General features: G+C 37.5%; 1 protein-coding gene across 7 annotated transcripts in view; it reads right to left on the bottom strand.

Moving 5' to 3' along the window:
- Positions 1 to 3,404: 3,404 nt before the first annotated feature.
- The window catches only part of LOC139136575 (metabotropic glutamate receptor 2-like), a 213,638-nt gene continuing 191,093 nt past the window's right edge, over positions 3,405 to 25,949 (bottom strand). For 3 of the 7 annotated variants that reach the window (XM_070704319.1, XM_070704318.1, XM_070704320.1), the window contains 4 exons: positions 16,671 to 16,862; positions 15,455 to 15,820; positions 9,036 to 10,298; positions 3,405 to 6,839 (listed from right to left, as the gene is read on the bottom strand). In XM_070704319.1, the coding sequence (XP_070560420.1) occupies positions 6,757 to 6,839; positions 9,036 to 10,298; positions 15,455 to 15,820; positions 16,671 to 16,862 (1,904 nt within the window). In that variant the 3' untranslated portion in view covers positions 3,405 to 6,756. Of the gene's footprint in view, positions 6,840 to 8,992; positions 10,299 to 15,454; positions 15,821 to 16,670; positions 16,863 to 25,949 lie in introns of all 7 variants that reach the window. The other 4 variants (XM_070704322.1, XM_070704321.1, XM_070704324.1 and 1 more) reach the window with 3 other exon arrangements.

The following is a 25,949-nucleotide window of genomic DNA, read 5'->3' as shown; positions in this document are numbered from 1 at the left end:
GAAAGTGTCCAACTTGTGCAATTTTTCCCAATAGAACATTTGTCTAAATCACTGCTCAAGGGCATGATGGGTACAAATTATTTACAGTCCAATATGCAAATGTTGAATCGTCCTGTTGAAATATACGCTTTCTCTTTTGCTTGCGAGTGATAAAGTACACCTGAACGCCAAAGTCAAAGTGACACAACCGACTTTGAAGAAGAATCATGTTTCACAAACCTTTGAATGGAATGCCCGCCGTGTTTATCTTTCGGCACAATAGTAACCACTAAGCAAACACATTAAAGTATATCAGGTATCACAGTGAGAAAGTGTGCATCACAGCAGCCAAATCAAAATCGTCTCATGCAACAGGATTTGGGATTCAAATTATCATTAATTTCGTTGCTGTGATGCGCACTAGCTTCTCTAGACTTGGTTCAAGTCTGTGATTTGTTAATGTTTGAGTGGAGTGAACGTTATGATTTGTATTTTGCTTTCATGTGAAACACGCACGTGAGTGGTGTGGACGCGATACAGGGGAGTTTCACCCGGAATCACACTAACTAACTATACTGCGCAGACTCAAAGGTAGCGCATTCAATCGCTGGGAAAACCTTGCCAGGGCTACCGAATTCCGAATAGGTTTGTACGAAATAGGAGAGACACGAGAGAAACTATTTTAAATGATATTTTTTTAATTCACCGACTTGAACCAAGTCTATAGCTTCTCGTAAATGATCTCCAGGACAGACATACCGGGAGACATACATTAGACAAGAAGACCCGTCGCCTGATGGCGCTCTCCTGATTCGATCGACGGTTCCTCTCAGTCTCTATGATAGTACAATGGCACGAGAGACTCACAGTTAGTGAGGCTACCCACAATTCCCCTTGATTTGTTCACTCAGACATTTTTTGCTAAAGGCTTTTTCAATATTATCAGTTTCTTAACGATTTTACTTACAATTTAAGTTCAGGATTATTTGTTAAAATTATGTTCCAAAATTATTGATTATATTTAAAATTCAAGAGTAAATTGAGTGAGAAGTCGATGTTTGGAGGTGCTAAAAAATTCACACTTTCAAGGTAAAGTTATCAGCAACTAAGATGGTCTCATCATACCACCTGTCAGACATGCAAATTTCCTGTTACAAACTTAAAAAATCAATACCCTTTCTTTTGCCAACACTGATGCAACTTATTCCCGTAGTTTCCTTGAAAATATTGTGTATGGCTGTCAACAATATATGTCGACAAAATTACAAAATTGCTATCTCCTCCGCGGAAAAGGGTTGATCTTCTCATTATTCACAGTGAGAAATCAGAAAATCATGATTATGAGAACTATGTTGCCAGAATTTTGAAATATGGACCGAGTTGTTCTCTGTACAGAAGAAATTTGCTTCACTTTAGTGAGGGATCTCCGTGTGTACTGATCATGGAGAATGTGGATAGCCTCACTCACTGTGAGACATGTAAGCGTAGGTCGATTGAAACGTTATCAAAACTTTGGTCATACCTATAACAGAGGGCTCATTTCTACAGTCAGGTTTCCAAATTCGTCGAACAGTCCGTCGCTCTTTCTTTTCACTCCTTAACCTTCAATTGGTGTTGTCGCTCACTTCTGTACCATAATCTGTAAGGTCGCAGTATGTGGGGCTTCTTAGAGGGCATAATTTTAAACCCGCCTTTTCGAATTTAGCTAATGATATCTGAAATACAGGTGCGAACTGGCCAAACAAGATGACTGGCGATTTATTGAACAATGAAGTGTGGTTTAATTGGTCAGTAAGTGTAATTATGCAGGTGTCAGATGATACGTGCTAGCTAGATTAGTGCCATACTATGCTAATGAGTTTAAACACGGACCATCATTTTGCGACCAGAAATTGTCACTATATCAAAGCTAACGGATCAGTATCGTCATTTGACGATGCATTCTACAGACATCATAAAACTATTAATATGAATGCAGAGGATAGAGCCCGTGTGGAATGTTAGCTTTGATGTTCTCCCGAGGCTAATCATTTATGACTGTTCCGTCTGTCGGTGAGATGCTAAAATTAAAGTAGATGGTCATGTAGTGGCATATGTGTTGACTTCAACGATTTTACTCTATGTATAAATGCAGAAGTGGATTGTCTCGTGTGAAACCGTTGTTTAGACGCTGTCCTCGTTTGTCATCTCATATTTCCTTGACAAGCTTACACTTTACTCATAGTACATTCAACCACATTTATCAGACAACTTAAAACTATCTTAGAAATTTAAAGCTTAACATTGCGTATAAGTATCTAGTAAAACCAATAATGATAGAGTGAAACACGGCAGCAAAACCTGACGCTTGCCTTGCAAGAATAGTGTGTATACGAAGTTTAGAAATGTCATGTGTATCGAGATTTTACGACTGATAGGGATGTGGTCGCGTGAAACCAGCAATGGTTGGTAGTCTTGCAATGTAATGTATAGTTACCTAGTCCCCAGGCACCTTGTCAAGTATGCTGCTACTGAAGTACCCGGTGGACTGTACCATTAATTTTTAGGGGTGGCCGACGGTTGTGAGGGACTCAATACGCATACCAATTGAAGGGTATGACAAGCAGTAGTAGTACAGTGCGCTTGTGGCTGTAATTGTTTTAATAGTATATCACTTTTTTGGAGGATTGAAAAAAGTCAAAGGACAGTTTGTTTCTTTCCAATTACTGCAAGAATGGCACTAGCATGAACATGATGAAGGCCAAGAGACAAGCCTTATTAGATCTTATTGTCATGTAATGTCTTTTGCCGTTTGGCACTCCACTTTACACATTCTACAACAACCTCCTTAGTCGAGCAGCACCCCTTTTTGCCGTGAATTATACCTATTCATTTTGGCACCTTTCTTCACACATTATATTACAGCAGCACTTGTTTGTGTAGTTGAACCACAGACGTATCTGTACAATGTGCATGGACACAAGAAACTTCTAACGACTTTAAATAACCCGTTCCCATGTAGGATTTCTTGAACTAGTACGTTGTTAAACTTAGTTAAGAGCGTTGAGAAGAGAGAATATATGACTTATTAAACTAGCACTGGGGATCCCTAAAAATAATGGTACAGTCCGCCGGGTACTTCCGTGGCAGCATACTTGACAAGGTCTGTCCCCAGTATATGCATCTTCAAATAACAGTTCCTATTGTATTCAAATTTGTGGTTGCTCACGCATTAAGTCACGTGAATACGTCTCAGCTGTCAAACCGTACAATTATCAGCAAATATTCTCTGGTAACATTTATTTGCTGCCCCTTCCATATCAGTGATGTGAAAGTGGAGTGAAGTGTGGTTTAATTGGCCAGTACTAATATGTCTTTTCACTCCATAATTCTACTATTTTTTCCTTGAATATAATTAAGATAAAAACGTCACATCAAAATATTGATTTTGTGGAAACGGAATTTATTGGCTCCAATTTTAACAATGTTTGCGAGGAATGAAATTTGTCCATTTAAAAAGAAACCACGTTAACTGTAACTCTCAAATATAATTACAAGTCAATTACAGACAGGTGAGTGACTTGGTATGAATATGTTAGCTGAGTAGACGCTCATCAAGAGAGTAACAAAAATTCTTTGTACAAAACATATAGTGTATAAAATAGTTTAACTTCTATAGGTAGGCAATCATAGAGATAAGAACAACAAACAGATCACCTTTGCATCTCAAAAGTGTTTGCATCCAACTGCACATTATGAAATATATGCTCTAACTTCACCGGATCCATACAACGTGTACATTAACACCACTCAGTACACAAGATGGCACGGTATCCAGTATCTACACGCAAAGACTGATGGATTTAAAACTTTTGGAACCATACTGATAGCCAAAAGTAAGGAAAATCAAGCTGTAGTGTTCAAGGGCATTGGGACATCAATAAGACAAATGAAGAGATACTTACTTAATGATAAAACAGAATAAAGTTGTAGAATACTTCAATGTAAAGCAACGTTGATGCAAGATCTGGTAAGGCTATTTTGTGGTCATTGTGATTACTTTCTGTTGTGCAACAATGAATACATTGGTCTATACAAATAACAGACTGTATTACAATCTGACATTTTGATACCATACACCGACCCCGCTTGACAATCCTGGTCTGCTGGTACCTTAATTGAATAGGCTAGAGGAATAGATATTTACATTTCATATAAACCTTAAATGTAATTGGTGATTGGCTGAACGCTGCTAGCATGCTGCGTGGCTATAGTTGTACAATTACAATAACATAACAAGTGAGGAAAGAAAATGTCAAGTCAACTTTAATTTACATTAAACTAGGGAGTGCATTCATTCATTCATTCATTCATTCATTCATTCATTCATTCATTCATTCATTCAGTAGATGTATCTATGAACTGCATTCTTTTCTTTGGGAGATACAAAATGCCAACATAGTCAAAGATAACATACCAACGAGTCGCGCTCAAGTATTGACCTCAATAGCTTTTTGCGCCACTGTAAATTAAATGGTTTCTCTGAAATTTCTTTTTACAAAATTTGATATTTACAGTGTGGTTAGAAGGACAAAGGCTTAGTGATGTTATAGAGATTCTCACAGAACATCACAACAATAGTGAAGATGTGATCACGTGATGCCAGGAACTTCCATATACATTTATTATGCAAAGAAAATGACGGCATGAAAAAGTACGTGTCGGAGGACGGATTAGCAAAATCACATATTATTACTGAACGAACGCAGATTGTGCTGCTACAGGCAACTGATAAAACTCTGTTTTTTTTTCCGTTCATCATCGGTTACCGATGCAAACTGGAAAGGATGACTGTAGTCCATACATTGAGGGAAAGATACAACCCTAAACAAACATCTCAATAGCATGAAGTCTTCTGTTTGTCACATTCCCGTTCACAGATATCAAAATCAATTTTACACGTGGATGATGTCATCATTTCATTATCTGAGAAGGATGAAATGGCAAAGCGGACAACATTCTAGAAAAAGTAACAAATTGATAAACTGGAAATGTACATTTAAATCGGTTAACATTCTAATAAAATTTTAAAATATACATGTAACCGTTGAAAATACCCTGTTGAAATTTACCCTGATTAAGTATATTCTGCTCATGAAGAACAAAAAAATGTTGAAAGACAACAAATGCAGTCTTCGGAAATAATCTTTTGGGGTGATTAAATAGGAGAAAGGGGAGTTGAATAGAAAGTCTATGAAACTTATTCTTTAAACAATGAAATAGGTCCCCTTGCATTGTCGGTTCTATTTATCGGTTGTACTGTTTTGTCAAAAACTCCATGTCACCCTCAACATCAACATTAGTGTGTGATTTTGAATGATGAACTCTTTGTTGTCTGGAAATTCTCATGTCTCTCTCATTCCTCTGGCTTTTATGAGGCTATACCGCCAAATTCAACATATTTGCACGTTTAAGCGCAAAGAAAACCTTACATATTCTCAAATTTGGGTTAAAAGATTGCCGCAGGGATACACTTAGTCTATTTAAGGCGGAGGCACAAGATACCAAGATGAGGAATCGTTATTCTGACACTACCCGCTCTCACACTCATTGACACACCAAACAACTTTAGAACAAGATTCAGAATATACACACGTGACAATAATCGAATCTGAGAAGGCGGTTGCCAAGTGACTCCCGGTACCTCCATGCCGGTATGAAGTCATTCAGAATAATTCCGCAGCATAGATTTACACAAGTTCCGAGTCGTAGCTCACAAGTTTTACCGGGTCCATCTCAGTGCCTAACACTTTATTCCATCTCAGTGCCTAACACTTTATTCCATCTCAGTGTCTAACACTTTATTCCATCTCAGTGCCTAACACTTTATTCCATCTCAGTGTCTAACACTTTATTCCATCTCAGTGTCTAACACTTTATTCCATCTCAGTGTCTAACACTTTATTCCATCTCAGTGTCTAACACTTTATTCCATCTCAGTGCCTAACACTTTATTCCATCTCAGTGCCTAACACTTTATTCCATCTCAGTGCCTAACACTTTATTCCATCTCAGTGTCTAACACTTTATTCCATCTCAGTGCCTAACACTTTATTCCATCTCAGTGTCTAACACTTTATTCCATCTTAGTGTCTAACACTGCAGCATAAAAGCATCAAGCTGTATATTTGCCAGTGAGTACGTTTTCCTGTAACCTCGAGCGTACATGATGGCAGCATCGTCTGCACTGAGACCAAAGCGTATTTTTGGTGAGAAACTTATCCTCGATATAGAATGGATATTAGTATGACTGACATTGTGTAATTAAGACAGAAGTCACAAAGTGAATTGTCACTTTATCCAATGATAATAAGGAATATAAATATTATTATCTTCCGTCGACAAAATGCTAGGATTTAAGAATACAATATAATGGACCAGAATTTTTTAATGTTTACACATAATTTATAAGGATGAAGCTGTTTTGCCTGAAGTTACAAGGATAGACAGTGTGGTGTCTGAAAAGAATGTCTTCCTCCAATCATATATAAAAAAGCAAAATAACTCGAGATTTTTGAATCGATATTCATCCTGGATATCAACCTGCCGTTCAACAATGTCCAAATCATAGACGACAAGAAAATCATCTTCATTGTCTATTTGTATATTCATGAAATCTCACAATATTTATTCCCAGCAACGTACTGAAGTATGGTGAATTTCATTGTTTCAATATGCCTCTCATTACAAGTAATTTTGATAAAAAATAAAATGTTCGTCTGTTTTGTATAAAAGTTCTCAGAGCCTGACCTCGCCTGCGTCTTCAGGTCGTAAGGTGTTTCCACGGTAGTAGTGACGACTAGCTCTGTTTATTTCCACAGCTACAAACAAAAACATAAACGTATTAATTAGTTGCTTTATCAGAAAACGCTAAATTTTGTTACTGAGAGTAATTAATGCAAATATAATACCCATTAAATTGATTAAAACACTGAAATTGCCCAACGGTGACCGTATACGGAAAGCATTTGTCAAATATACTTGTTGATTATCAGGAGGATGGCAATATTATGATAAATACGTGTGATCTCAATAACCCTCTGGAAATGGATTTTCGGGGTCCGATATTGTGAACGTGGGAAATGATATGGAAAAGTCAAACAAGCTTTCACACAGTGCTGTATTAAGTCAGGGTAGGTCTTAAGTTCTTCACATCTTAAACTCATTAATTTCTAGATCACGTGATTAGTTAATTGAGTTGGCGGCGGAAGTCCACTCATTCAATAATATGAGAAGTACACTCTAGTTATTTTTAATATTTTTAATACTGAATTATTGAAAGTCTTTGTAGAAATGGTGTTCTATTCTTCTTGAAGATATCATTTATACACTTGCCTGGTGTTAAAAATTAATTTTTAGTTGATGCCAGTGTATCCCACATGACATTCAACGTTTTCGACAAACTTCAAATTCACCAAGCTTTGTTCATCTTCGAAATTGTAGTGTGTCAACCATTATCGTTTAATGGATTATGATAGGTTTGTTTTTATCGGTCAATCAATCATCTTCAGACCTTTGTTGACGTTCTTGGTTTTCATTGAATTTGTCAAAAAACTAAATTTATAAATACACTTACATCCCGTTTTCCGATAAGTTATGAACAAAACAAAATATTGTTAGATAGAACATTAGACTTTCCTTTTGAATAAATGGAAATAGCGCCAGCTGTGAAGCTTTGTATAGTATTAAATGTTAGTGATTTCACTTTACCAGGAAATGTTATATGTCTCGTGGGAATTTAGATAGTTTTCTTACGACCTTGAACATCGTTTTTCATTTTCGCGGTTTTTTTTTTAGTGTACTCTAGTAATTAAATTGTCTCGAATTTAAATACATTCACGCCTTCAGCAGGTTCTCCAAGTGTAGGAATAGATGACATTTCTGAGAATCTGGAACCATTGGGTGTTCTGTAAAACGATGCTGACGGTTGAAACGTTAAAAGAATAATATTACTTGAATTGAATTGATTGATTGGGGGCTACCATGCAATGCGTCACGTGACGGGGGCGTTATCAATTCACCAACGTTTCCTTGATCGAAATCGGCTTGTGCCTCTTTATCTATGTGTGGGATTAATTCTTCCTTGATAATGTTACATACATTTTGATCTGGTCATGAATTCTACCAAGAAAGCGAGTATTTTCTCCCTTAAATTTTCATAATTATGATAAAATACCTTTCACTTCGTGTGTCAGGATTTGATACTTTTTACCTGTCGCCTATTTAAACTAATTTCTGATCAGATTCTCGGTTTTGAATGTTAGATGACATTCTGTTGACGTCTTTGTGGACATCAAAACTACTCGCTAGAGCGTTAAGATTTCAATGAAATGCAAAGGCCCAGAGTTACCAATGCCATAGATTCGGCTGCAAATACACTGGTTTTGATCTAGTTGTCACCTAAAAAAGACCGCTTATTACATTTTCAGGCAGTCATAGTATGAACTCCTACACACTTCCAAACTATGTCCCTAATTGTCGTAATGATGACATGTAAGAGAACCTATGGACCATAAAATCCAGAAAAATCGCACTAAAATTAACTGATTGGAAGAAACTAGAAAGAGGGTATTTTCATAACGGACGGACGTGTTGGGTTCGTACGGACGTGTTGGTATCATTTAATTTTGTTACAACGTGCTTCGTATATTACTAGCCAACAAAAGAGACATAGTGGAAATAAACAGCGCCACTTAACGTTGCTTTTGGAACTTACGATTTCTTACTGCAGCTATAGTGTTTTCAAAGCCAGCATTGCGATATACCCTGTGAAATGGTCTTTAGCGTTTATCGAACTTATGAACATAAGCAGCGGTAGAGCATGCAACTTTGATTTTGAAATACAGATTGGCAAAACAACACCATGTGCTGATTACAGATGAAAGAACAGTGCGAGTTTAAGTACATTGCAGGGCGAATGGAATGTTTGAGGATAACTGGGAAAGAGTTGATATTTAAAACAGGCATACTTAACTGTTAACACACATGTAGGTACTTATTTTATAGCATAATCTTACTTTCTGTACACGTGGCACCTGATGACGTGTTACACGATGAACTTGGCCTTGCATGTGGACTTTTTCTTTTTGACTGGAGTATCTTGCCCTGTGGTTTGTTTCTTTCAGGCCGGAAGAGAACTATATAAACTTTTGGAGAAAACAAGCAGGCTAGAACAACAAGTCCACTGAGACTTATAGAAAAACATGTAGTAGTTATTCTGACTTGAATGTTATTAGCCGTTGTCAGATATATTGGTATGAACGCCAACCATATAATACAAGTCGTGTACATTGTGAAACCAATAAATTTGGCTTCATTAAAGGCTTCTGGAATTTTTCGAGTCTTTATAGCGTATAAAGTACAAAGTATCATAAGAAATATTGGATAGGCAAGTCCCAGCATGAACGACGTGTCCACGAAGGATTTACAAACCAGCTGAGCTTCCTCTCTGCTAGGATAATGTCTAATACCCTGTGGAGGAGATGCAATTACAAATGCTGTGGAAATGATGACTTGGATTCCCACCAACACAGCTGTGAACACTAACTGTGACTGCGGACTTATATAACTTGGTCTTTTGGCAGAGGTTTTTCCGCTATTGAAAATTCTGGCGATTCTGTTTGTTTTGATCATCAAGGCAGCGTAGCAAGTGGCAAAGCTAATGCCGATCATGAACTTCTGGGCACCGCAGATGATGTGGCTTGGTTTAGCAACCAGAAGGTAAGTCATGGCAAAGCACATGAACACACCAAGAAGCAGAACGTAACTCAATTCACGGCCAGATGCTTTCACCACAGGAGTGTCGTTGTACTTTATAAAGAGCACAACTACTGCGCAGGTTAATATGATGCCGAAGGTGGCGAATGATATGGATACTATGGCCCACACGCTGCCATATTCCAGATGGATTGCCAAGATCTCGTAGCAACCAGTCATGGTTTCATTTGGTAGCATTCCATCCCCGCATTCGGCGCAAGTGTACTCGTCCTCCAGAAACTCGTACCGGGCACATGGAATACAAACCCAGCAACACTTCTCTCCTTCAATCATTGATTTCTTTTCGCCCGAGTCACAGGGTGAACTGCAGATAGATGGTGGATATTCTGGTTCATCAAGTCGGTACTGTAGTACGCCCATATCAAGATCAAGAGTTTGTTCAATATAGCGACCAGCCTCTACATAGCCATATTTACCGGGCGACGTTTGTTTGTAGTTCATAATTTTGTAACGCGGGGGCCCATCGCCATTCTCCATGAATTCAAACGTGTCACCGGTGATACCTGAAAATATATCATTTAACTATGAGAGGTTTGATTCAAGTACAGGGGAAATGTGGATATAATTGCGATCCTTTTATTAAAGCTACGTTTAGACTGTTTTCAAAAAAAATTTGGAAAACAGCGAAGTTTACACATATAAATAATATTATTCTGATCACAGATGTGGCCAAAGAGTGTTTATTAAACAAGACAGAAACAGGCGTGCAATGCAGCGTGTGATGTAGAGTGTAATATATGTTTCAATGGGGCACGTAATCTTTACCTTAAAATATACTTTTAAAGACGTAATAGCGTGCAAGCAGAGCGTAAATTAGTAAAGTGTTATATCCAACCGTATGGGGAAAAATAATCGCAAAATCCATCGATAAAATCAAAATTTCCGATTTAACTACAGGGGGTAGGAATGCTTAGAGCAAAGTTTTCTCTGTCAGTCTAGTAGCAACAGTGAAAGAGCAAGCCGATAGGATGATGGGATTGATAATTGAACGAGTGACAGCTAAGTTCTATGGGAGTACAGCAATACAGCCGGTAAGATACGCTATCCACGTATTTATAACGTTGAAAAATGTCATGTGTGGCTTTACCTGTCTTGTGGTAGTCACATTTGTAATTGAACAGTCAATTCTGGGACGATAGTGAAGATAAGAATACTAAAAATCGACCAATACTACTATTACTGCAGGCTATGCTTAGTTCAAAAAGATGTCTGGCCATGATTATGCAGCATGCTGACTGGACACAATAGTAGATCTTGAATCCTTTGTCTGGGTTAGTGCAAATAAGACTAAGCCTATCAAATACACTATGTCAGTGAGAAAGAATTTCACTCAATGTTGAAAAGTTGCCGGAAGGAATGATAGTGTAGCGGCTTCTTTTTATCGTCTCTTATCTACATAGCTTTCAATGTATACAAGCAAATTTTAATCAGCTCATCTTGGCAGTAAGACGCTTACGAGATTCTCAGTGCACGACACTTCGTTGAGAATTAACGTCTCTATGAAAGTGGCTCCGACACAAATGAGGACGATTTACTGCAGATGTTTGACCGATACAAGAAACTTTACAAGGCAATGCCCTCTAACTTTAGGACAAAGTTGTGTTTGCTGACACCAACGTTTGTAATCTTCTTATTCTAAATTCTAGTACTAATATTATTGACTTTCCAGCGCCAACAAAAATTATTGAATGATACTTTATCGACTCTATAGTGTGCATTTTTTTCACAGAAAAAATGACAAGGTTGTGTTACATGAATTATTCTTTCATAATTATCGCAGCTATGCTCTTTACCCTGGTTCCTTCGATAGCCAAAATAACAACTATTTTAACCGGAGAAATTAGCTCCTCTTTCCAGGACACAACGAACAACAGATTAAAAGAACCACAAAGTCAGTTCCTGTCAAAGATATTTGAACATTAAGTCATATTGTATTCTAGTCTCTGAACAAAAATACGGAATACATTGTGTAATATTTCCTTGGCAAACAAAAACCAAAGAAGGAAGAAAGCGAATAAACAATCGTGAAACGTCACTTAATCACTACAATCATATTAATAAATGGTTTTCACGACAAAACGCGGCAGCTAGACATTTTCCAGATTAATAACTCATCTCAGCGCGCTGATGCGATTTACAGTTCTCACTTGTAGACATGGTTTTTGGGTCATGTTTCAAACAACGAGTGAACATGGACAATATTTGTCGACGGAATTGATCTGGAGCGGGTTCTCTCACTGCAATTATTTAAAATTAAATTTAACGAAAATATCAAAACACTTATCGGAAGTGACATGGTCCATTGTCGCAATGTTCAATTAACGCAAAGCGAGGGAACTGTAGGTAGCAAACTCATATCAGAGAAAAATCATCTGTGCATAACAGAATGCGCAAGCAAACTTAAATGAATTCACAGAGACCAACATTAATATTGTAAATATAGGGGTGTAGGATTATATAGCATCTGAAATAATAGTACAGATATTTCACATACAATGTATATACATTTATGTATTCTTGTTCAGTGTCTGCTTTGTCCATGATTATTTGCAAGCACTTCGTCTAACCATGTGCATGTAGTCATATCAGAAAGATTGTTAATCGGTAAACTAGCATGGTGACCACGCGAAAAAAATCAGACAGTAATCCTTTACAAAAAACATGTGAACTTCAAGGAGTGGGTTATGTGAACTTCAAGTGGTGGGCTATGCTGGAAGGGGTAAGGTGATGAGTTCAAACTGGCTGACTTTTTCCCCGGTGAACATCGTCACTTATCACAAAGTACTGAACTTTACATTTCATCATTTCAATTTTCTATGGCAGTAATCCGATTAAAGAAATCCGCAGGACATCAAACGTTTCCTTGCACGAAAAATGCGTAGGCGTCATGCTGACGAATCGGAGATAAGATAAAGAAAGCGAGAGCATGGAATATAAGATTGAAATGTAGTCTTACGCTCTTATCTCCCTGTTGTCGGCGAGTTCCAGTCCATGTTCCTAAGTTATTGCAAATTTCGGTCTCTCTTCCTCGAAGATATGTTTATTTTCAGCTTCTAATCTACACGGTGTAGTAATTCCCACTTTACATCTGCCCTACAGATATCTTTCACGTTTTGCTTTGATAACTGGCCAAGGTAACCCCTTTTGTACCGTGTGACAGAATGACGATGTTGGCGAATTGTAGATTGTCAGCCGCCTTGAACTTTGTGTCCACGCTAAAATGGGGGCGCTGTGGCGCAATGGAACAATCTGCGGTGTTTATATTGACACTGAAGCTAGCTGAAATAATTACTAATTTTATGCGGCATTATTTTGTGATTTCTCACGAGTAAATAATACGACATGACGATTTAGGGACTGGTCAGTTCTTCGGCCTGGGGGGGCCGGTGGATTATTTTTTGCCGACGTCAAAAAGTGGCTGACCCCCCTATTCCAAATTTTGAAAACAGGGTGACCCCCCTATTCCAAATTTCGAAAACAGGGTGACCCCCCCCCCCCCGGCGCGCGACATAGGTAAAACAAAAGGTGGACATAAATTATATATATATATATATATATATATATATATATATTATATTTTACATTTTACATATATATTTATATTTTAAATAGTCATTCTATGTTTTAATGAAATTGTTAACATGTCAGTTGTAAGATAGGAATTTCAAAGTGTCAATCTTAAAGTTTGAATACAGTACATTTTGAATGAGCTGTATTTTGAATGAGCTGTGAACGTATTTCACACTTTCTATGCTTAACAGATGTCCTGAACTGTTGTACAGAAATGGATGTCAATCATTAATATCAAAGAGGAAAAAGCAGTGAATCAAAAACTTTGATGGGTGTTAAGACTTGCCAACCATCCAATTAAATCTCCTGAGGAGCCATAGAGAGCTTTTTTAGCCAAATCTGATGTGTACAGTGTCTGAGAGGACCTTTTCTTGTAACATTGAAACCATAAAAGCACAGCTAATAATGACAAAAACTGCCTTTTTTAACTGTTATTTTGTTCATAAAAAAGCATCTTTCTACAGAAAACTGTGACACAAAGGAAAATAATTGCATCAATGAGAGGAAAGATATCTTGTCATTTTTCTATCTCTAAAATAAGTCACTGTATCAAATATATATTGTGAAATATTTGTTCATGTTGCTTTCTCATACTGAATTCTCATGGAGAGAACAGAAAAGTATCAGGAATTTGTCATCCTTTTCATATGAAATGCAGATTTCATAATGTACACTTTCACTTTGCAAACATCAAGATATCTCTGATTTATCAAAGTATGGCGCCCGAAGGGCGCGCCGAAAAATATGAAACATCCTGATATCTCTGATATATATGCCTTGTATATTTAAGTCATGCACCTGAAGGGCATGCTGAAAAATGTCTGATATATTAAAGTAATGAGCTTGAAGAGCACGCTGAAAAATATTGAACATACAGATATCTCTGATGTATGTATGCTTGATATGTTAAAGTTGGGCGTGCTGAAAAATATGACTGATTATTAAAGTTACGCGCCCGAAGGGCGCGCCGAAAAATACAACTGAAAGATGAAATTTGTGGCTGACACTAGCATTTTAGGCAATGATGAGCCTGTGTCAAAATTCAAAAACACACTGACCCCCCTATTGGGTATTTCAAAAACATGGTGACCCCCCCTATCACCAAAGTCAAAAACATGGTGACCCCCCCCCCATGAATCCACCGGCCCCCCAGGCTGAAGAAACTGACCAGTCCCTTAGTGATCACGTAATTATCTAAGGGATGGCCCATTTGATATCATGGGGGCCGGAAAGATTTTCGGGACAAAATGCATAGAGACAAATGAAAAAAGTCAGCCAAAGAAGGCTTGACAAAAAAGGTGGGAGAGTGGGAAAAGATCATGTACAATGGGTCAGGTAAAAACAAAAATGCTACCTCATCAATCTTCCAGACCCCCCCCCCAAGAATATCAAATGGTCCACCCCTAATCGATGTGCATTGAGTTCTTATGCAAATACGTAATCTAATGTTAATTATAGTTTTTGTCTAGCATATAGTTACATTTGTTAAGTAAAGCCCGCATTGTTGTAACTTCAAAAAGTCGCTCACATTTTCAACTGGCAATGATTTAATTCCTGTAATTAGTTCTCTGTGTCAAATTGACAAAGTGGCCAGAATGGAGGAGATAATTTGTTTCTGCTTATGAGTGTACATGCATTTTCAAATTATCAATGAACAAAGTATGTCGCATAGTTCGTTTCACTTAATCATCTCTGGAAATTGATACTTCACACATTTGTAAAGCTTACACTGATTGAAGGATAAATCTTCTAAAGAAGGTTACTATTGCATATTATTGTAGTTGACGTTTTATCAGTAATTTGCAGCTTTGGACTAGTTTGGAGATAAGGAATGCCGTATTTATCGCTAGAACAATATGGGCTTTTGATGTTGCCGTGTACGTATGCCATTCTGTACATGCAAATCGATGAAGTTTATAAGATTGAAAGCGATGTTAAAAGGTTATCTAGAAAGAAAATCGATTGTGACTTTGACAGCAAGACAGTTTTGACATGGGAGACGTGACGCAGATGATATCTGAGACTGTTTCAATGATGTAGGGTGAATGTGTATGATATGAGATAAGTAACATGACAGGACGACAATTACCCCGACCAAACAGCTTACCACTGAAGGACACTTTCCGGAGATATTGTAATAATTCATTTCCTTTAATAGGTTGCATTTTTCTGCATGGTCCGGGTTGCTCGCATTTGTCTCTATGCATATCCTTTATAGCATAGGCGAATGCCAACACAGCATCAGCGACAAATTGTAGTTGACCGTCCTGTTCATAGCCTCGTTCTGCAGATATGACCTCGTGTCCCGTGCAAGGATTGTGCCTGTATTCGATGTTATTTGGAGTGAGGGTTGAATTTGGAAACTTGCAATCGAAGAAGTCTTCCCAGAATTCTCGAAACCACGGATTTCGGGTGTTGTTTTCCGGGTGTAAGTTCTTAAAGTATTCATCAAAACCTAGAAGGAACATATATAAATTCAAATAAAGTATTCATCGATGTAAGAGCATTAAATGTCTGATGAGAGTGAAGAAATATACATCAAGTATATTTTGTACCTATTACCTAATAACTCACGTTTTACGTATACATCAAGTATATTTTGTACCTATTAGTTAATTACCCAAGTTTTACAAATTCATGCCTGGTTATATGATGCTGGCTTCAATGCGCAAGACTCGAGTAATAGGTACTACATATACTTGGTGTGATCTAAGTTTTATTGTCATAGTGCTCGGCGATTATGCATTGAGCACTCTACTACCCCGTCTTGGGAGACTGTCTTTGGCGACTACTACTACGTTGACCAAAGTTAGTAGGGTGTTCCCATGAGTCCGGGAGAGATACCACGGATGATGTCAAGATCTCTCATGTCTGTGGCCAGCTAGCTAGTTCAATAGGATTAATTTCAGTGCTCATCGTACACAGGTTAATGTCTATATACATCTTGATATGCAAAAATTTTCAAAGTGTTTCAACGTTCATTAAATATAGAGACGGCAGCTCATAACATAACCATAAGGACGTTACTTCTTTAACAGGTACAGCCAACAATCAATGCACTTTTAAAGGGGTCCTATTATGATAAGATATATTGTATATGACAAGTAATGTGAACAGACTAATTTTAAGTCCAGAGGGTAATTAATTAGCTGTTCATAATTTAATGACATCACATTTACTTCAATATTTTGCAAGATAAGTACTTTGTAAAACAATACGAAAAGACATTACCAGCGGAACGTAGCACAAATTTATTAAAGTGCCTTTGCAGATACATGTATATCACAACTAAACTCAATACTCACCCTCTATCGGTTCTGCCAGGGGCTGTACTGTTATAGCGCCCTCTAAAATGTCTTCTTTGTTACCGAGAGCCGGTAATTGCCGGTTACTCCATCCGTCACTTCCAACCCAAACAAAATGAACTGATCTGTTGAGTGTCTTGACAGCACCCATCAGCCCCGCACAGTCTTGCTCAGAGCCGTACACAATGACCACTGAAACATGAAAAGAGATTGTCAAAAGTCAATACAATATTTCATACATTCAACGCAAAGCTTATGTAACTTTCAGACAAAGTTGCAAAGACTTCTCAGAATTGTACATAACTATATCCTAGTCTGCAGGATAAATCGCTTTTTTGATTCTTGGAAACTTAGTTTCTTGATGTTCTTCAAAACGGTGTACCGACTGCAGACAAGATTTTGATTTAACATAAAAAATAATTGTCCCAATCTTCAATGAGAAACGGTCGTCGAAACTGCACCTCGCTTGCACGAGCTTATTGTTTGCAAACAGTATATTTCGTGCACGATATCTAGATGCACCACATCATCATAGCTGCAATATTTAAATTACACGATGTACATTATGACTATAGACATGTTTTAACTTTCATCAATCACCATCGTACCTTGGATACAGTGTTTACATTGGTCGTATGGGCCCCATACAACCTTTGAGCGCAGTTCCGACGACTATCACTTTAATAATATAAGCGCTTAGACAACCATCATCTGTTACAAGGCAATAGCGTCAGAACAAATACTTTCATCCAATCCGCAATAGGCATGATGCAATATCGCTGCCCCAATATTCATACAAAGAAAAAATGACTAAGATGATTTTGTGCAAAGCGCTTATTAAAGGTTTTAAAATATTTGGAAAGTTAACTTACGTCAGAATAAATGTACATACATGACATTTGCAGACACAGGGTATTTAAAAGTGAACCAGGAAAACTGTTAAAAAGCGGCTGTGCTTTTTACGTTTGATTTAATCGATTACTTTCTCTGTGTTACCCACGTGACCCTGTCATAATCGGTTATCTCCTAGGTTTGTTCATCAATATGTGTCACTCATTCTGTGTGCGTCTGTGTTCACAGGGTTAACGGACCCTTACGTCTGTGTTCAAAGTTTAATCACCTTGTGTGTCTGTGTTTCTCCGTCACTATGTTGAATTATCTATGGCACAACCATTCTATATCCCTGTCTTCATATCTGTATATGTACAGAGTATTCTACTATGCTGGATATTGACTTCAGTTGTCAGAAAATGCCATATAACGTTTTCAAATACATTGTATTCGTTGATTAATTGACACGACATCATACTTTCATTGTAGCCTTTTGTTATTGGCTCATTAGATTAATTAGAAGTTTGCTTTGTGTTCTTTAATAGTGAATGACAGTTTACAGGAAACCCCATTTTTCATCCTTGTGAGAATAGATTTTGACCTTAAAACATTTTTTGCTGTACAATTTTACATTCATTTTATTGTTTTATTATGTACTTTGTAAACTCTTAGCTTGTGCTGTTTCTGAAGAACTGATACGGCAATTGCCCTTTAAGTGACCTATCCCGAGTACATCCTTGCATGGTAAAGGAATAAGTATCAAAGAATGAAGTTAATTAACACGCAGGCATGAAATCCGTAGATATCAACATGAACAGTTTATTTTCAAATAATGACGCACAGTGTTTAACTACAATGCCAAATATCCAAAACCCGATAATAATTACATTATTTATTGATGGAAACTACTGACATTTGAGTAATTAAAACATTGATAAGGACTTTCTTTTTCTCAGGAGGATTCTCATTGACATTTCTACGAAAGCAGATACAAAGAATATTTCAAATACACACACAACCAAATCAATCAAACAGACAAATAACTACAAACATTTATAAAAGGTTTCTTAATTTGTAAGTGCTCACGCTATCTCTTGGAAATTTTGATGAAATATCATTTTAATTTCGCTCATGTATCTATGAGACCATGCCCATCGTTACACATGGGTGAAAACATTAATGTAACGGCTGTCTTTATGTGGTTGGTTGTTGCTAGGAGACACTATCACCAAACTGAAGACTGAGGCTGTTGAACCACTCTTCTATTCCTCCCTTACCATACCGATTTATAAATAATGGCGCCCGTGACTCTGGGAATATGATATAGACTTGTCAAATCCTAAAAAAATTGTCTTCAGAAGATGATTAAAAATCTTCAGAGGTACAGTTGTATTAAACTACATGAAAATGCAAACATTGCAAACTGAGGAAAACATTGGAATAACATATCAATCTACAGCGACTGAAATTCCGTGTGGATTTTAAACTCGTCACGACGGACCTTAATAGTAACTAAATCGTTAATAAGTCACCATTATTTTGACTATCGTCTTAAAGCTATAAATTGTAGACATTACTGACAAACTGCCCGTAATTTGTGTTCAAAATCGTGAAAGGTAAATCGCACGGTGTCACATGATAGTTTATCATTATTCAGCATAGCAGATCCATAACTGCAACGCCGCCAGCAGTGAGTATGAACGAACGAGTCACTTTTGAAACCACAATTCCTAGAAAAGCCTAACTAAATTGTCGACAAGATTTCAGATCCATTTTGCTCAGTATGTTTGAATTCGCACGAAAAATATTTTAATTTACAAAAGGAAAACCTCGTTTAGTTTTATTGAATGACTTTTCATAGGTAACACTTTTTACAAATCTTAACATCCTCGCCTAAATATTTCTATCTGATGTGCGATTTGTTAACACTTCACATGTCGGTTACAAGTGAGTAATGTTCGGTGTGTAGATATAGTGGCCACTGCAGGGAACAAGGTAGTCAAGTAAACTGGTACCTTTGTCTTCGATCACGGGGAGACAGACAACATTACAATGCATGATGTGCTCAAGTAATTCTCATTTACTTAGCACTGTACATCAAATTGAGTGCAAATCTGTCAATCAAATATCTAACGAATTGATGATTTTCGATGGATGTAAGCTCATTAGGTGTAGAGAAAGCCAAGCATTCCGCACAATATCCAACAAAGACGGTGACTTGGAATATTAGATAATTGTCTGTCAGCGTAAAAGAGTTTGAGATATTAAGTGACAACATGTACACATTCTTCGTGTAGATGCAGGGATTTCCTTCACAGACTGAATATTTTAAACAGATTTTTGTATTGCACTACATCAAACTAATAAATTCTAGAATTATACATTTATGGAATCACAAGGGTTAGTTTTGAGGTCACTGTTTCATGGCAGCTGTCATTACGTCACAAAGTAGTTCTAATTTCTCATTTATCATGTCCTATTTTCTCTAATGTTTTCATTAGCCATTCTACAGCTGCTAACACATTCGCAGTTTTTGAGTAAGAGTTATCATTTGCCCCCTCCCGATACAGACATTATATATATATATATAGAGAGAGAGAGAGAGAGAGAGAGAGAGAGAGAGAGAGAGAGGAGAGAGAGAGAGAGAGAGAGAGAGGAGAGAGAGAGAGAGAGAGAGAGAGACAGACAGACAGACAGACAGACAGACAGACAGAGACAGAGAGAGAGAGAGAGAGAGAGAGAGAGAGAGGGGAGGTTATATGGACGTTGACCGCCAATGTTGCGTCAATGTTTGTGACTTATGGGACAAAAGTGTCTTTAAGTAGATAAATATTAACATACACGAAAAGTTATTCAAATATGAAAAAGAACCTCAATTAAAACTCTATTTTACATTCCACGCAACCCTCTACCTCATTCGTACACATCGGTCGTAATTCTCTTCATCGATCCGATCTCAATTCGGCTTGAAAAGTGAATCATTGAGAACATTATACATACCATTAGAACATTGCAAACAATAAATGCGACTTCGATTCTTGACCTTCTACGATATTAATGACAAACGGTGGTAAAATGGCATCTTTTCTATCCCATTTCCTACTCCGAGCGACTCATTTCGATGTAGTTGTTATTTGATAGTGCGTCATTTTAGTGTCTATTGATTGATAGACCAGCATGTTGTTCCACAGAACAGACACAGAGCAGACAGTACAGACACAGAGCAGACAGTACAGACAGTACAGACACAGAGCATGAACCTTTCATCCCATCGCTAAGGTCTATTACGGCCTTGCAATTTAAGATAAGTGAGTTGTAATCTTCTCAAAGATAATTCAGTTTAGAACGTCTATGATTAAAACGGCCCACAAGCCTTAACCAGATAATTATGTCGATATTCTCCAACCAATTGGAATCAAGTGATTTATCTGTTCAACTGGAGTTAAAGTCTTTAATGTGAACTTTCTAAGATATGGTTGCTATACAGCGAATATCATTGCTTTACAATGAGTACTAATTAATATCACAGTCCCTCCAGGGACTGTGTACATATCAACACACGGCTTTCCTTTCCTGAACTATCAAATTCATCGTCATCTAAATTATTTGATGAGGGCACGCCAACTCACTCCATATATCTTTGAAAAACAAGCTTTTGTCAAAACAATAAATATTCTATATTGAAAACTTTACTGATTATTATTTGCCGTTTCATTTGTGTTAAATTACTGTAGTGTGCATTTATGAGTGCTTCATGGCACCACTAAGGTTGCCGTGGCTATGGTTTCTTTGCTAATTTATAACGTTTTTGATTTCATAATTCATAGTTCACCAGACGAGACTAAGTGCAGTGCATCTACACTCTGTAACAGCACACACCAAACTTATAGTTCTGATGGGATTCTAAGGGATGTCTTTTCGACAGAGGCAAATTCCGAACACATCTGAGGAACAAATACAGTCGATTAAACACAAAGCATAGACGATAGGTGAGATATCAAGCATGTACAATTAAACCTAATTACTTTGCTTAAGTAATTATTATCAGAAAGGTGTCTTCTCAAGTCGAATGGGTTCAAAAGTTACTGAAAGCGTTGATCGAGATGAAATTCCACCGTTACTGTCTCTCTGCATCAGAAATTGCAACAATACCGGCAAAATGTAGTCAGCATACTGCATCGCTATATGTGGGGTCAAATTGTTGCGTATCTGTACACAGCGCTGGCGTGGTGAATGCACTAATTATGACGTCATCGAAGTTAACTGGATAATAAGTTGAAGATAAAAATGCGGTTTGTGTGTACTCTTTGCGTTAGACAATTGAAATGACAAGATAAGATTCTCCCGAGATCAGAGGAAGATAAAAAGTGATACAAATAAAATGCCACACTCTTATCACTGATACGATAACTTGAAGTAGCATTACATGCTATCAATTGCTATCTTGGTATACACACATTTAGAAATTTTGTTCATGGTCTTCACCTTGAACTACTTTCAAATCGATCAGAAAAGTTGGAAATTCAGGAAGTATCTACTAGTTTGAACATCCAGGCCAGGGACACTAATCACTTACAATATCGATAACTCAAATCTATATCCCAAGACGAGAATTATGATGTTAAACGCTGAAAGATGGGCGATTTTACTTCTAATCATGTATAATCGTGTTCTGCTTCATCTTAAAAATGAATGTTGCTTTCTCTGTCATCTGCCAATGTATTGCAATGCATCGTACAAAATCACAAACTATTTTACTGTAAAAACTTCAATTGCATATGTATTCAAAAATTGATCACACATTTTCGAACGACTTTCGCCATAGGTAGCAAGTCTAAATTTCAAAAGAGAATACATACAATATGGTAATTTTATCTATTTTCAGGAACTCACGGGGTATGATCACAGAGTATTGTACCAAGACCTTTATTTAATATGACATTATTGAAAGCACTGTCAACACGCTATATCAGCACTGATGTGATAAATATATACTTATTTCAGTTGTTGGCAGCAAACAACTCAAATCCTTCAGATATGTGTGGCATTTCTATGGGAGATGAATCGTCGATGTAAAAACGTTCAGCCTGTCGGTGTACTTTGTTTGAAGTCAATGTAGATCTGGTCATCAATCTTCCATTCTACTGTGAATTATCTCTGTTATCTACACCATGACTACGTTTTAATTTATAAACCTTATGAACTTGGCCATTACCATCGATCAGGACGACATTTAGCGCCGCTCCTTGACTTCTGACACTGTCAAAGAGTTTGAACTTGACTCTACACCTAACAATTTTATATTTTTTCCATCGACGGCTTGTTCAGTTAGCTATCTTGATTCATGAAAAATCACAGTTAAGATAGAATCCATCCGTTAGTTAACAGCCATCTCGCATGTAAATGACTGATAACATGATTCAGCGATTGCATAATGTTATTACTACATCAACCTGGATACAGAGATCGAGTAACCGATATTGACTGACCTGTGCAGTATTCTAACCATTGCGAACAGTTGGCGCTACAGTGAATTGGTATATCCTCCAATTTGTAATCATTCCTCACTTTCTGGCATTTATGTTAGAGGAATGTAACATTCAAAATTTACTGAACATCTATGTTTGGAAAATATTCTAGTTAATTCTTGGGTACAAAATTCGGTATAAATATTGAGATGTTACAAGTCTTGATCAAAATTCGGTGGTCGATTCATACCAAAGGATGCACAACGATGTGAGGTCAAGCAGAGGTCATGAAAATGGCACATTGTAATGTGTACTGTACAACTGCACTGCTATTTGTTCTGTTCTGCAAGTTGTTATATTGCACTTTACAGACAGCAGAACAGAACTTCATTCGTTCAGTCTTCCATCTGCTTTCCTTTGGAGAGTTTCGGCAATGCTGTTGTTTTAGCTGTATAAAACACTGCAGTAAAACTCAAAATGTGTAGTGGCTTTGTAGACTCAAATGTTCAGAGATAGCTAGCTAGCTGGGGGGAGAGACAGACAGACAGACAGACAGACAGACAGACAGACATACAGACAGACAGACAGAGGCAGAGAGGTAGAGAAATGATAATGAAGGAAATCAACTTTATATTAAAAGGACTGAACGTATATCATAAAGGCCATTCAACGAACCGTTGTCATGCGAAATGTCTCTATGCCACCAATCGGCTATTGTACGCACAAATGAAACGTTGCTGTTTTATTATGATTTTATTCAGAGCGAAGAAAGGACAGCGATTTTGGTCCACCTTTTCATTTTGCCGCTTCCATTCACAGCTAATTCACAACAGCGGTCTGGTTCAAAGCGAGAAGCAATAAAGGATTGTTACATCAGAAACAAGCGACAACACCCATGACAGACATTTGCCAATGAAGTATGTAACTGAATGACCCATACTCTTACAGCTGACGACGTGGTTATTAGACGATCGTAATCAAAGCTTTCAATGATCTGACACATTTTGTCAGGGAAAACGACATACTGCTGAACACGTAGGTATGAAACACGATGAACGTTGTCTTTGTGATGACCAATTGAACTATCTTCGGTCGAATACTTGTAAAATATTGGGTCATATGTAAGAGACTTTTAAGGTTTCGAACGGGACTTCTTGACGCCGAACAGTCAAGCCCTCTAAAGGCCAATCAAACTGATACGGCTTTAAAAATACTACTGACAGCTGATTGAGGTCCACACTGTATAATGGCAAAATGTGGGCGCGAGATAAATGGCAAACTCGAGTACAGTATGATAAAACATATATACAACATGAGAATGCATTATGATGTTCAACATCAATGTCGATGGACATTATACTAGAAGTAACGCCTGTTCTAACTTTGACTCATCGACGTTACAACTGGGCGTGAATACCGATCGATTTGTGTTCAATTTCCATAGCACTGCTGCTCGTATCGACGTTACAACTGGGCGTGAAAACCGATCGATTTGTGTTCAATTTCCATAGCACAGCTGCTGGTGTCGACGTTACAACTGTGCGTGAAAACCGATCGATTTGTGTTCAATTTCCATAGCACTGCTGCTCATATCGACGTTACAACTGGGCGTGAATACCGATCGATTTGTGTTCAATTTCCATAGCACTGCTGCTCGTATCGACGTTACAACTGTGCGTAAACCGATCGATTTGTGTTCAATTTCCATAGCACTGCTGCTCGTATCGACATGTCTATGTCTGTAGTCCGCATTTCAGAGTATTTTCACAGTACATTTTCCCTTTCACTTTAACTCCAAAAACGCCAACGGTAAAATACAAAATTGTATCAAAAAGTTTCAAAAAGTTGATATTCAATTAAGTTAGAGTATTAAAACAATTAAAAACAGTTGATTGAATCGACCAGGGGCTCATTAAATGCTGTCAACGTATGTGCTACCATTCCGTCAACACTTCCTTACATGCTTTTTCTCTGATAAAGTCACTTAATGTGGTGCAAAATATAAGGATAACGTTCACTTCACTCATCTACTATTTCATGAGATCCATAAAACCTTAGGCTGAGCCGCCAATAACTAACAGATATTTGGGTATATCTAAAGGGATAAAATGTTCCACATCCCTCCCTCCGTTGTACGTCTGTCTCTGTCTGCCTCTCTCTGTCGTCAGTCTCTCAGACACAAACACGAACAGGTACTCCGAATTCAGTGAGTCACATAACATTTCTAAAAAACCAATTCACTCTGAAAAACGATGTGAACATTACAGTAAGGGGCCGTCGATAGTAAAGCTGACACACAACCGACGGAATTCCTTCGTTTTATTTCAGACCCTCTCTCTTTCCAAACGAAAATCATTTTGCTCAGTTGAAAAATCAATGCTATTACTGTGATGGCTTCCCTTACCGTACACACGCTACTACAGATCTCGGACACTGTACAAGTCCATACAAAATATCCGTGTAATGAAACTTAACTCACGAAGAATTCACTTTTTAAGATGGTAGAACGCTTTTCATATATATCTTACATAGAAAAGTACTTGATTCATATAAATGGCGAAAAAAGTGTCAATTCTCACTTCTAATTTGTCTTTTCAGCAACTCTTGATGTTTTTTCTCTTGTATTCAAATTTACATTGTATTAATTTTGATACCAAAAAAGGAATTCATTTCCGGCCCTGAAATGCTGCCTTTCTTCCATGATAACTACGTGGTCTGTGTTGATAAAACAATATGAAGACCCTTCTGCTATTTTGACGCACGCAAAACGAAATGAGAGCCCTTACCCCTTCCTGCAAAAGAAAGAGTTACGTGGGTCGTGGGTCAGCTTTTAATATAGATGAACCCACAGAGTAATATCAGACAGAGTGGCAACAGCTATTGTTTAAGGCGTGAAGCGGTTACGTAAGCAATCCATGTTTGCCTCGCCTCACGAAGCTCTTGGCTTTCTTTTCCGAAGAGTGCCGACCATGCACCCTTC

The sequence above is a fragment of the Ptychodera flava genome, chromosome 7 (assembly GCF_041260155.1).
Source record: "Ptychodera flava strain L36383 chromosome 7, AS_Pfla_20210202, whole genome shotgun sequence".
Taxonomy (NCBI): domain Eukaryota; kingdom Metazoa; phylum Hemichordata; class Enteropneusta; family Ptychoderidae; genus Ptychodera; species Ptychodera flava.
This window is presented reverse-complemented; position numbering and strand designations above follow the sequence as displayed.